The sequence below is a fragment of the Mya arenaria genome, chromosome 11 (assembly GCF_026914265.1).
Source record: "Mya arenaria isolate MELC-2E11 chromosome 11, ASM2691426v1".
Lineage (NCBI taxonomy): Eukaryota > Metazoa > Mollusca > Bivalvia > Myida > Myidae > Mya > Mya arenaria.
In genome coordinates, this window is record NC_069132.1 from 5,194,712 (window position 1) to 5,209,216 (window position 14,505).

The 14,505-nt window shown below is 33.6% G+C and overlaps 1 protein-coding gene across 1 annotated transcript in view; it reads right to left on the reverse strand.

Moving 5' to 3' along the window:
• The window catches only part of LOC128209773 (uncharacterized), a 37,548-nt gene extending 24,139 nt beyond the window's left edge, over positions 1-13,409 (reverse strand). The window contains exons 1-10 of the mRNA XM_052913973.1: positions 13,272-13,409; positions 11,013-11,053; positions 9,962-10,002; positions 9,530-9,625; positions 7,985-8,109; positions 6,852-6,941; positions 5,553-5,667; positions 5,163-5,216; positions 2,112-2,173; positions 1,797-1,955 (exon numbers count right to left, since the gene is read on the reverse strand). Coding sequence (XP_052769933.1) covers positions 1,797-1,955; positions 2,112-2,173; positions 5,163-5,216; positions 5,553-5,667; positions 6,852-6,941; positions 7,985-8,109; positions 9,530-9,625; positions 9,962-10,002; positions 11,013-11,053; positions 13,272-13,391 — 903 coding nt within the window. The 5' untranslated portion in view covers positions 13,392-13,409. The remainder of the gene's footprint in view (positions 1-1,796; positions 1,956-2,111; positions 2,174-5,162; positions 5,217-5,552; positions 5,668-6,851; positions 6,942-7,984; positions 8,110-9,529; positions 9,626-9,961; positions 10,003-11,012; positions 11,054-13,271) is intronic.
• Between the last annotated feature and the right edge of the window lie 1,096 nt (positions 13,410-14,505).

Consider the following 14,505-nt stretch of genomic DNA (forward strand, 5'->3'; position numbering starts at 1 on the left):
AATCTGCCCTAAAACTTTAACCTAAGTTCCATAGTCAATCAGGGGCCATAATTTGTATAAAGGATAATATGGAGTTATCTAACCTCATTATGATGGCCCTGAACAACTGAGTGAAGTATTTAGTCAATTGAATGAAGGGTATTGGACTAATAAGTGAAAATCACAACTTGCCCTAAAATTTTAACTGAAGTCAATCAGGGGCCATAACTTGTATAAAGGATAATATGGAGTTATGTAACCTCATTGTGTGATGGTCCTGAACAACTTTGTGAAGTATTAAGTCAATTGAACGAAGGGTTTAGAAGTTATTAATAATATCCCAATCTGCCCTAAAACTTTAACCTAAGTTCCATAGTCAATCAGGGGCCATAATTTGTATAAAGGATAATATGGAGTTATCTAACCTCATTATGTGATGGTCCTGAACAACTGTGTGAAGTAGGTCAATTGAATAAAGGGTATTGGACTTATAACTGAAAATCCCAACTTGCCCTAAAACACCGACGCTTGGGCAAGTAGTATAGCCCTCCTTATTCTTCGAATAGTCGAGCTAAAAAATGACAAGTAATAGCTGATTTAGGCAATTTAAAACATAGAAAATATACTTATGAATGAACTACAATCACCAAAAAAACTGATTCTAGGATAAAATGATGCAATATAATTTCATGAATAATATTTTACGCCTAAATAACATTTAATTGCATCATAATATGATCCATATTTTTCCGGATTTTAACGACTTCTCAGAGTTTATTTCCTGGGAATAAACCTGTCCGAATGATATGACACACATTCTATTCTTAACTACAATGTACATGTAGATATTATCGGTTCTCGGCCGAAGCAAAATCTCAACACAGGTTTATAATACATGTATTTATTTGATTCAGTACAGGGTCATTTTAAAACTATTAACAGATTCACCTTTTTATATTGCGTTCTGTAAATCGCCGATATCAAAATAATTGCTTTTTGTACAATTTTAATTACGCAAAACACAGCTTTTTCGAACTATATTAACCGCATAACATTGATTGAAAATTCATTACAGCGCTATTTATAGCAAGCTAATTAATGTGCAGAACGCAGTCCGTAACAATTAGAGCAGATTGCTTACGAGGTATTTTCGAGGTAAATGTTTTGTAAATTAGGTAGGTGACCACCACAGATCTAACCATGCTGGGGTTGATACGCCCGTGTGCGCATTAATTCACCAAAAGTTAAAAATGTTATGTCAATCTGCCGATGCGATTTACGAGATACGTTATAAAAGTCTGCAGGCCTAGCGGCCTACAGCCTAAAAAAAGCACCTATGCTAGAACAATACCTGGGAAAACAGAAAAGCTGAAAGTGGGCAATATTCAGTAGGCAAGGAGAAAGGGAGGTAACACCCTCATACCTTTAATAGTATTTACAATTTATACAACATGTATAAAACTTTGTGTTTTTGTTATCAGCTTTATAACATTATGTACTTAAAGGCTAAAAAGATTAACTAAAAATTTAATAATAAAAGAGAAAGGTAAATCTGAATATCATTTCACCAGGCTGCTGCATTTAGACAGAGAAAGAACCATTACCTGATCTTGAAGAACTCTTTTGCTTAATAAATCAAACTGTACACAAACTGTAGTTTTGCCATTTTTACAACCTTTGCATTTAATCCAAAACTTTTTTGCCATATTAAGCGAGATAATAATATTAATACATTCCAGCCAATGTTGATGACATTTGAATGATAAAACAAAATTTACTTAAAGCATATATAAAGCAATAATCATGATTTTTCTTACCATTTCCACTGCATCTTTATCTAAGATACACAGAGCATCATCAATTGGGGCACCCTTCATGTTTTCAGTGACACGACCTTGACCTATGCCCTCCGTAATGGAGCTTCCCTCAGACCTCTCCAGTTTACCATGCTTGAACCAGTTGTACAGCACACTACCCTGTTTTAAACAAACACTAACAAGAAATAATTTAACTAACATGAGATCCTGTTGGTTCAATTTCATGTAGCTTTTATGTACAAGTCCTAGAAAAAAAATTTGAAATGTTCTTAATGACCATATCAGGTGTTTATCTCAAATAAACAATAGAATTACCTGAGGGTCGGCACAAACAACTTGTATATCTTTGTTTTTGTCCTTCATGTATGTACCAACACCTGGAAATAACATAAATAAAAAATTATATTCTCAGAAAAGTCATTTATTTAACCATTATATCCTATATTTGCCTACATGGCTATTTTATGCAAAGATGAACCAGAATTCTGATGTGGCGTCTGTCAGAAGCGCCAATCATTTTTATACAAAAAGTCATCATGATGTACCTTCACCATAATCAATACCAGTAGTCATCTACTGACAACTGACCATTCGGCATACCGAGTTTGAAGACTCTACAATAAGTCATTTAGAAGTTATTGATTTGAAACAAAAGTGTGACAAATACAAAAACGTGGCATTTCCTAACTGTCTACTCTGCTTCCTAGGCAACACAAAAATAAAAGAAGATATTAAAGGTTAGGACTCCAAAAAAGCCAAATAGTATAACTATCAAAAAGATATCAGTTTTTACAAAAAGTGTTTTTGGGCGTTTTAGTGTGTCCAAAGCAATCATTCAGACTGACGTTTTTTAGTGAAAAAAGATTTGGCAACTTAATTCATAAAAATAAAATATGTTATTAAAATAAAAACAATCATTACCAACAAGGTTTGCTATTATGTACAAAGTGCATTCCAGCACCATATATATTATTCAAACTCTAATTAAGCACTGGTTTATTTAGGATAATAACTTCTGTAATTTTACTTTTAACTTTTCATTGGAACAATTTTAAAATTTAAGTTCACTTGGCAAAAGTGGTCTCGTGCAGGGCTTCTGAAAACTGGCAATTTGCCGGTCTGGACTGATTTTGACCAAGCCAGACCGATTGCAGTTTCAAAAAGTGTCGAAAAAATCGGTCAAAAATTTTCTAATATTTTTATAATTTTGGTCCAAAATGACCAAGTCAGTAAAAATTCTAATAAATACACAAACATTCTTGGGTCATTCACACATTCAAAATTACCCCCAATAAAAGTGTCCTAGTTACCATCAGACCAATGAGATAAATACAATTGTCATTGTTAATCCGCAAAAGCATTAAAATTCCGAATTAATTAACCTAGTCCGATAGGATATCAACAGCGACACATTTGATTAACTACAGAGTTTGAAAGCTGAGTGCGGCGCTTACGGCATTTTAATACACTGTAATGAAAAATTTGTTGTCGATATCAAACTTATAGATAGAAGCCCCGACTATAAATCGAGATATATATGATTATTCAAGATTATCAGTTGAATGTTGACCCACTGTAGTAGCATTAAGCAAATAAATCATAATACGCGTTTAGCTTATTGTCGTCTGACCGCTTCCTGCCGGCCACAGTTAATTACGATTGCAGCATTTCTTGTTAGAAAAGCCTCAGAAATCGATGAGAATCTCATTTGAAATTTAGTTTGTATCAATTATTATCTTATTTGGCTATGATGGTTCTAGAGCCCTTATACGCATTGCCACATCCAAAAAAATAATGACATAATACACATCGCGAAAATGTGTGACATTTCTATATCATCAGACTTTTGAAAAAGTCATTTATTTGGAGGGGGGGGGGGGGGGGGGGGTTGTCGCCGTGTCTGGACCGATTTAGGTTCCAAACTTTTAGAAGCTGGTCTAGTGGTATAGGCATCGATCAACCTCTCACCCAAGAGGTTGTTTGATTGATTATTATTACCGAGGGTAGTTTCTCATGGCCATTTAAATCAGACCCCAGTACTGGTTTCTACCTAGGCTCAAGCATTATTCATGATAAAAGTTTGTCACAATCAAGCCAAAAGAAATTTGTATAAACTAAATTAAGGGGGTGGGGGATGTAGTCATTTAAAGTCAACGCAAAGCCTGGACAAGCCAAAATACATTTTTTCAAATGACCCTTAAGTAAGATCCTGACCTTTGATCTTTTATTTATGTGACATGCCAGTTTCCATTGCTGAACATTTGTGCCAAGAAATTTTTAAGTCCCCAATTACATGGACAATTTTCAGCCTCGGACAAGCCAAAATACAAAGAATTTTGACCAATGACCCTTTGGTGTGATCTTTACATTTGATCTACTGGCATGGGTGATGCACATAACACCCCGGATTCTCATGCTGAACATTTGTGGCCAGTTAGTTTTAAATCCCCTTATGCATGGCCTAATTACAGCTGGGAAAAAGCAAAATACATGGAATTTTGACCAATACCTTGGAGTGTGACTGACCTTTGACCTACAGCCATTGGCCTTGAACACAACACATTATCTTGTCATTGTGCCGAGCTTTTTTTAAATCTCCGTTACAGAAGCTCGATGGTATGCATGAAATGACACAGTGGAAAAATAAAATAAGCTTAATAAACTTTACACCATATGTCAAGAACTCCTTATAAATAGCTCTATCAATTATACATCGGTGTTTAGGTTATTATTCACAAGGGAAGTATAATTTTGGCTTGACTAGGAGAATGTCTGTACGGTTCAGGAGAGATTACAAACACTTAACAATACAATATTCAGGTTATCTATTAAGAAAGAATCTAATACTATATTAAAAAGCATATTTATTTATTTATTTTTTCTTTCTATAAAAGTGTGAGATGCTTTCACCTCAGTTTTCTTCTGAAATGGAAAGAAACAGAAATTGTTTACACTTTACAAAGTTTCTAGCTTAAATTTTGTGAAAAAGCATGTATAAAAAAAACTATTTGAAAGGTGAAACTTAATAAATATGGCAAATCTGAATTGTTTGAGCATAAAAAAACCCCATATTACTTATACTTATTGTTTAAGATTGCTTATTGGTTGTTTTGTTACTTTGTTACCGGCAGCTTACTGGGAAAAATTCATAGACAAAGTTACCCTGGTTAGAGCTAATCTTGTTCTACAATGTGCGTCAGTGTAAAGCACTTTCACACTGGAGAGCAGTTTAACATTTATCCTGGCTTTCAGTTTGTATTCTTTTAGCAGTAAAGTGGGGGATTGAACATGTAAACCCTACCTGGCCCTAGGCTGACAGTCAGGTGTTTTACCATTAGACCACTAAACTACAGATCCACCACCAACCTGCCAGAGTTCCCCCGGTCCCTGTTCCAAACACCACTGCATTCACCTTCCCATCTAAAAACAAAAATGTTGTGTATGACATGGCTTGGTTACCAGGTGAACAAATGCTAAGAAGCTTCCATTTTATATAACAATGAAAGATCTGCATTGAATGGCTTAACTTTAACTCATTAAAAGCAACTGAAACAGGCACCAACAGGCACCAATAAGGTTCTGAATGGAAAACAAAACTGATAGAAACTTAAGGCTAAGGCCTGTTTGATATAGATAATTAAATATGTTTATTGATAATTGTCATACATGAGGAATGACTCATCAGAAATAAATTGTTGATAGATTGCTTTCAAAATAATACTATCCCATGTCCCCCGTCTTATTTTATCTACTAACTAGTATCATTCCAAATTTCCGGGCCTGTGGTCTCAATATGGGCCTGCCGATTGGCTGTGTTATCAAACTGGTTTGTCCACACTGCATTGTCCAAGCTCTCGGCGTAACGTCGCGCCTGATATAATACAACAGGAGTGCACATCTTCAACGCTTAACAAGAGCACTGTCAGCAGGTGCCAATGTTCATCTGTTTTGCTCAGTTGATTAAGAGACATAATATGAAAACAAATATGGCCAGAGTTATGGAAATTGTAACACATTTATTGTCAAAGATGGGCTATTTTTATTTATGGTCATCATATAAATATTAACATATGATAACAATTCTGCTGCTGCTGTTGCTGCTGTCATAACCAAGGTTTTGATTGAGATTGCCTCAACTATTTTCTTTGAAAAAATCCAGATTTTTCTTTAAAAAACAGACAAACTTAAATGAGACCAAAATTAAGGAAGATCTCGGAGTATATCAATGATTTATTTCTTTTCCATCCATATGAATTATTAGAGTCTGCAACTTCTCTTCTCTGCACTGGCATCTTTTTAAGTTAAAAGCCTAAGGGAAACTATCCAGAAATATTTGCTATTTGATGGACACACAATTAATTGTAAACCATAATCATTTTGTTTTTAAATGTTGAACATACCAAGTTAGTGCTATCATAACAGAACTGATCAGAAAAATTCAGACATAATTCATTAATGTCTTAGAATAAGATAAGGTGAAAAGAAACGTGATATTTGAAGCCATGTTATGAAGGCATCAACATTTTAATGGTGCACGTTAATTCATCCCAACCGTTTAATATAATCTCACTGCAAAATCATTGATCTGCTGTAATAAACAGAGTTGTGTCCTGGCATTGATATGTCAACAAATTAAAAAATCATATTAAAAAAAAGAAGTAGATAACATTTCTAATCAATAAACTTAAAAGGTTTTCACTTTTTTTCAAGGTTGTTTATCAGTGGAGGAAATTGCATTTTAATGATAAAACTATAATGTCAGGAATCTGCACAATTAATATATACTGTATTACAGTAAGAGCGTTTTGTTTCCAGATCTGGCAAAAACTTGACAAAATTGTCCTGATTAGTAAACACTGAAGGGAAATTTCCTTGTATCCCATCAGGCAATAGTCTCCTCCACTGTTTATGCTACATTAAAAAAATCAAGCAGATGATGTGAATTAAAAGCCCAAATTGTACTCATCATATAAATGCAATGAAAAAACGAATAGCGAAACTATCAAATTCTCTTGCCCAGAAATAAAGAAAGCTAGACTGTACAATGAGTTTTACCTGGTGATTGTAATTCATGTCATCAGTCCATGGCTTTACAGGGCAAGGCCGGACTTCAGCACCTAACGTCCTCAACATGTCAATTTTTTCCTGAAACATAAATGTTACAACAGTCAACAGGAAATTGACAACCAATTTTTTACAGGAATTGTGATCAAACTGCTCATAGTGTCTTTGAATGTAATAGCCATCTGTTTACAGTTGAACAACGTTGATCAGAAATCGTAGGGACCCAAAAATTTATTTTGATATAGCGATATTTCGGATTTACAATTTTCAGAAAAAGACAGAGTTTGCAAATTATAGATGACATGAAATATTGAGTAGTGAAGATACGATACATTTGGTATGAGTGATCTTTCATTACATGTTTGTTGAATTATTAATAAATGACAAATAATTCATTATTACACTTTTTTATTAAAACAACATTAAACATTTAAAAAAAAAAATGACAGCACATGGGTTGGTTACCGGACCTTCTGCGGATTGTTCGGTAGCGAGTCGAGTGAGCAATGCGGTGATTGAATCTGAGGAGACATTTTTGAATGATATTCAGGTTGTGTTAACCAGCAATTATATGCACACTTCATCACCCAAATAATTCACTCATTTTCTGACATCAATGTTTGTAACATGCACATGCTCAATGTCATTCTTTATCAAGGTCTAATTGTGCTCCATTGTCACCTCAAGCTGATGAGATGATCGAGTTCAAAATAAAGATTGATAAATAGGTAAAAAATACCATATCGGGACCATATTTTTTTACTTTAAAATAGCGATTTTTTTCGGAATAGCGATTTTGGAATATAGATTTAAGGTTAAGTTAAACAAAGAAGGAATAACAAAGGGACCGAAAAATAATTTCGAAATAGTGATAATTTCAGATAAACGGTGTTCAGAATAGCGGTGTTCAACTGTATTTACATGTACATATCAAACTGACAAAATATGAAGAAACGATGTGTTTAAATATATCAAACTGCAAGTAATTATTAATTTTAAATTATCCCCTACATGAGAACATTTCTGACTGGACACGAAAAGGTGGACTGAAGGACACATGGACAAGTTTTTATTTTATTAGTATTATTGATTTCAAATATGAGTATAGTCCAACTGTATTATACCTGAGACTGGTTATCGGGCATATAGATGACACTCTTGAATCCCATGGCCAGACACATGTGGGCGAGACCTATACCCGTGTTCCCTGCTGTACCCTCAACCACTGTGCCACCTCGACCAAGCTGCCCTGTACACAAGTGAATAGAACTCTATTAGAGCAGTAATATAATTTTTTAAGATCTTGAAATGTTATCCAAACTAGAAGGAGTTTTTGTCAAAAATATATGTCCCCCTACCCCATCAGTGTGAAAGAATGTGTACAGGGGTATGGGATGGGGACAGGAGGTAACTGGGAAAAACATGTGCTGTCACAGAAGTGATAACTATCCATGTATGTCGCCTTGACACAGAATGTTATTGAATATTGAAATAAAAATCATTGTAGATGTTTTAAGATTATATGGAGAAGAGTAATTCTCACTTACCACAAGATCAATCTAAACTCTTCAAAAAGGGGAAAGTGTTTAACTGTTGTTCAAGGACACATAAATCACAAATGAATCCACTAGGGTCAATGAAAATGAGCCAAATACACTAGGCACTTCTACCCGTCATGGTAGTAATGTGTATCAAGTATCGGAATGATATCTCTCAAACTGTATTTGAGTGCACATGACTCTAAGACAAAATTGATGTAGGTCTCAAAAAATAAGCACTTCTTCATAACATGGTGGTAAGGTATACCAAAATTATATTTTACACATACTTAAACATGTATATCATCTATATAAGACATTGCCACAAACACAAAATGAGATTTGACAAAATTCAAAAGTACCCAATACTGTAATATAACTTTCGTTAGTTGAACTGCTTTATTATGACTTTTATGAGCTCTGACTTTTATGAGCTCTTGTCATCAAGCCACTGTGGTTTAAATATGTATAGATAAAAATAAACCAGCTGAGCTGAACAAACATATTCCTGCAGTCACTATGGCTTTCAAGGAATCAATTTAATTTATAAAAACATGAACTGTAAGTGTTGATGTATGTGAATTCTAGGAATAGAACATAAAATAAATCTATATCTGTAATCTATTCTACCTAGAATGATCATACCGGTCCTTAAAAAACATAACCATCTTTTATCCAAAGACAATTTCAGCATAAAATATAACTGAATATTGAGTTTAATACAGTATTATATGATATATGTGCTAAACTATATAAACATTGACCCACATTTGTTATGTTTTAGTACAGAAAGATGAACAAACATTAACCAGAGATTGAAACTTGTTTAAGATATTTTAACAAACTTCTACATGTATATACCAACTTACATCGATGTGTTAACATTCACAGACACTGTGCTGCTTTGCTAAACCAGTTTGCTTTTTTCGCAAGAGGTCACTTGTTAAAGATAAATAATCATTTACATTAAAGAAACTTGATTGTATCAAGATGTTTTCTGATGTTACAGTGACTATGGAATCATTTTGTACCCCTTTTTTACCATATTTGCAAGTTCTGACAACCATTTTGTTCACTTTTCCAACTGATGTGAATCATGTTCAAATGTCGTAGGTCTCTGAGATATCTTACCTTTATTGAGTGCATCTTTAATAAGGAAATAGGCAGCTCTGTCCTTCACTGACCCTCCTCCATTGCAGAACTCAGCCTTTGCAAGGATTTCACATCCTGAAAGCAAAAATAGTGATTTAAATAAGCAATCCACACTGAGACTTAATGATGCTTTAAACAAATCAGAGATTGTTATATACTGTTACTTATAAACTTGTTTTGAGGGCTGTTAGAATGTGCAAAAATAAAAGGAATATTTATACCTCTGCCTTCGAATTGTTCCAAATTTTTAAATTCTTATAGTTTTCCTTCTCCTAGAGTAAAATCATAATTAATCAACCAGTGATGTCAAATAAATATTTGGGCAGTCATAACTTGGTTTCAAGTAAATATGTATCTTAACACATTTTGATCATAAATTTTATACCAAAAAGTTATGCTTGGATTACATACCAGTTTCATCACTGATTTTATTCAAGCGAACCAATGGCGTTCTGAAAGGATACGAAAACAAAACTTTTATTTGAGACTGCTATCAATAAAGAAAAAATTGGGGTGTTTTTTTGCTGAATACATGTATAATTTATTATACTTTGAATGAATTAAACTGCCAACAAGAATATAAAACTAAGATGAATTGTTAATATTTGTTTATGATTAATAAATATTTTGTTAAACTTTAGATTAACTTAAGGATTGGCCACAGTTGTGGGACTGGCCATAGATCTAAGTCTAACATCTATATGTTGTTAAAATCAGTAACAAAAGCTGTCATAGAAACAGTGCGCTTGACTATTCTGCTGCTTTTAAGTTTAAGAATTGCAAAGGTTTGGTGAAACGTGCATGGATCAAAACAGTTATCTGACTTGGTTATTCAAACAGGTTGGATGGTTGAGTACCATGTATCATGTCTCAATGCATCAAATAGTTGCTGAGATATTAACCATTGTGTGTTTAATTGCAAAACATTAACCAGAATATCTACATACATGTATGTTGAATAATAAAGGGCAATTATTTGCATTATCTGCATGTTAGAGATACTTAACTTAAGTAGGTTGGATAATTGGGACCACATCATGACAATGTCTAAGGTTTCAATGCAATGTATGATGTTTTTGCTGCGAAAATGACTTAAAGGTGCTTAGAGCAAATTGCTCATCAAAACCTTAACCAAGGTATGACGCAGACAATAGGGTGAGTAGTATAGCTCTCTTTTTCACTAGCAGAAAGAGGAGGGGCACAAATCAAAAGGTTTCACCCCTAAGTTACACCCCCTCTAACATTGAATCATGAATCCACCCTTGTATTTTCCTTTTAATTTGCCTTTTAAAATTTTAAACATGTACTGTCAATGTTAACATGACCTTTTTGTTTGTGTTAACTTCCATGTAAATAACTTGAATGGTCATGAAGTTACAACCCAAAAAGTGTTAAACAATACCTCAACATTTTATAACAAAAACAAAAGAATAATGAAGTGCATCATAAATCCTTAGTTTACCTTCCAATCATGCCAACAATGCCATTCCGAATCGGCATATCCTGAAACAGGTGATAAAGATGTTCAGTTAATATTATATGTTGAATATGTTCACACATCTAAGAATTTGACTATTTAATGTAAAATTCTGTATGCCCATTTAAAAGCTTGGTCATGAAAGCCTTGTTCAAGCATCTAAGCAAAGATTTTCCAATGAGAGCCAAACAGAGGCAATGTCAAAATGCCCAAAGCTTGCACATTGAAAACCAATGAATATACAATGTACTAATTTTATTATTTGTTGTTTGTGCAATTGGTGCAGTTAATTAATGGGCAGAAATTCCTGACATAGGAATAGTCTGTTCAAGTGTTTTTATAATAATAATTAGAAGTTTGTATATCATTGTAAATGAAAAAGATTGAGATTATCAAAATTGATATGCAAAAAATAAGGATTTTAAGTATTTAAACTGTTGTTCTCTGATGTCTTGCAGTACTTGACATTTAAATGGATATTCAATAAATACCCTCTGAGTTCATTGCTACATTTGGCACCTCTAAAATTTCATAGCTTATAAAACATTTTAATAACAACATGATAACAATGTCATAGTATGTGACCGGTAAGCACAATCTTGGTTCGCTTATGTCCGGAGTTAACCTTTCTTACACCTAGGTATAAATTTCTGTGTTCAGGTTATAAATAACAAAAATTAATAAGGTTGGAAAAAAATCTAATGTTTGGGAAAGTGAATTAGTTCAAATGTTAAAAAATAAGAATTTTTTTTTTAAAATAACAGCTGACCAAAAAATGACTGTTAAAATGTTAACAATTTAGCTAATTCTTATTGGCAATATTTTCATCTACAGAGAGTCAGACTGCCCTTCCATATTAATTATATCAATTTTATTTTATTTTTTTGGAATAAGCCAATTGTTGTGTATATGTAAATGCGAAAGCAGTCCTATAATACTGCTGACAAAAGATCAGATCACAGTTTTTCATATAAACGATCATTTTTATTTTTTTTACTAATTAACGCTTAAAGAAAAATGAGGCATTGATGCCAAAATCAGCTGATTCTGAGATGCTTGAAATGTTTAGCAAGTACCAATTCTTTTCATCAGGTAATGATAATAAGAAGTCATATTATACATTGTAAGGAAAAACATTTTTAAGTTGAACCTTTATATTCTAAATGTGTTAAAAATAGATGCTCTAGTACCATTCATGTCATACGCATAGAAAGTCATTTTTATGACATAAAAATAAAATTATTTATATTATCTACTGGTTTAGATATTCAATTTTTAAACATATAAAATAAAGAAAACTCACTTCTGGGCAAGATTCCAAATTTTGTTGTTAATTTTAGGAAGCGTCCGAGAACTACTTTTGTCAAACTAAATTTTGACAGGGTTAAGTTGTTATTTTCACTTGATTTTGAATTATTTCAACAGTAGAGAAGCTGAAGGGTATTATAAAATAAATTCTGATATCTACAAAATTCAGGAGAATATCTCAATAAAGCCTCAAAAAGTGTCCGGAACTACTTGCTTATTACATTACACTATAACTTCTTCATAGCCAAACTTGGGGAAGAAGTAATAGTGTAATGTAACCACAACATGTATGTTTTGTTTTTTAATTTACACATTATTTCACAAGTATATTTAGACTTTTGTGTTCGTGTATTATTGAAAGGTAATTTATGAAATAGGAATAATGTTGAAAAAGTGACTGTATTATTAAATACAATATTATAAAAATGTTGGTTGTGTATCGGAACAGTGTGTTGAGATTTTTTTTTATACTTTCAGAAACTTGAACAAATTTCTTCAACTAGATGCATATTCAGGTGAGAAATCTGGTTGCAATTGAAAGATTGGATGGTAATCTGCATGTTGGCTGCATGTTTTCGTTGCAACTTTTGGTTTGGGTACTTTTCTCAGCATGTTTTTTGTACTCAACACATTAAGATCAAGTTTAACAAAGATCAAGTTTAAGATGTTTCACTTTCCTCTATAAGGCACTTCGAGATTTTCTGACATTGTTAAACTTAAATATTTCATAGTTATTTTATGCTAGATAGTTAGTAGGATTGACCCCTTTGATAAATCTGAAGAAAATATAAATATTTTAGGTTAAATGTCACTAAATTTTGTACAGGTCAAATGACACCTAAGCAGGAGTTCATTCCCATCAAATGACTGTGGGCACATCACTCATAAGATTTTCATAGATTAACAAAAGAAAATACTGTGACAGCTAACATTTACCTTGTCTGCATTTGAGGTAAATGTACGTGAACATTCTGGCCAAAGTGTTACTTTGTTCGCCGCTTTGTTAAGAAGATTAACGCTTCCAAATGCATTTGACGTTTGTGCAACCCTCCTCATATTTATGTTTGCTGCGAAGGTGAAGGACATCACGTTTACACGGTAAAGCTCGTTACTCTACACTCTAATTCCCGTATTGTGTCGTACCAAACACAATATGGACATGGCATGATTGTACGGAACGGCGGAGGTTAACGCAGTGTAGTTACGAGTATATGTACATTGTATGTACATGTATGTCATCTCGTCGTCAATAGTGACTTCTACTTCTACTTCTTCCAGATACTGGCCACGTTCAACAAGCTGAACATTATTGCCAGGGGATAGCACAATAACATAAATTAAGACTGAAGAAAAAAGTGAGAATATGTATAGTAAATGATGAAAATAAAAGCATAAGAGTCTAGATAAATAAGAGTCTAGGTAAAGAGTCTGCAAGGCATCAACTGAGCCTGCTGATACAGTGTCCATTGGGAGGCTTCTCCACTCCTTCATTGTTCGCGGGAAAAAAGCATGATTGTTGCCGATAGCTTGTAGCACATTGTGGTCTCTTGAAGGAGTGTGATGGTGTATGTCGAGCGAGATGAGATGGTGGAAGAAGACGATTGGTTTTGTTGATGGCAACTAGATCGTTTGAGATTTTGTATAGTAGATTAAGGTGGGAGATCTTTCTGCGCCGGTCCTTTACGTAGTGGGGTCCATTTGAGGTCTTGGAGCATCTCAGTGACTCTTTACCTATACTGATACTTATGTTTGACTAATCGTGCTCCTCGACGTTGTACCAGTTCAAGTCTTTTGATAACATCTTTTTCGTGAGGGTCCCAAACAGAGCTAGCATATTCCAGGGTTGGTCGAGCGAGTGATTTATAAGCGATTTCTTTGTGGATGAGGAGGGGATGTTCAAGTTTCTTCTTACAAAATTGAGGTTTCGGTTGGCTTTTTTTGTTTTGTTGCTGATGTGTTTCCCATAAATAAACATTTTGAATATTCAGGAAAACCTTTTCTCCCTGTCCTAAAGTATACGAATATCAAACTGATCACATCAGTCACCGCGTGAATGAAGTTAAACATACAATTTATCAAAGATACTGACGGCTTCCTTTACACACATCTTAGTATTGGTCTTAATGGGATATGTACAAAGATCATACAGAAATGTGGGGACATAGTTACA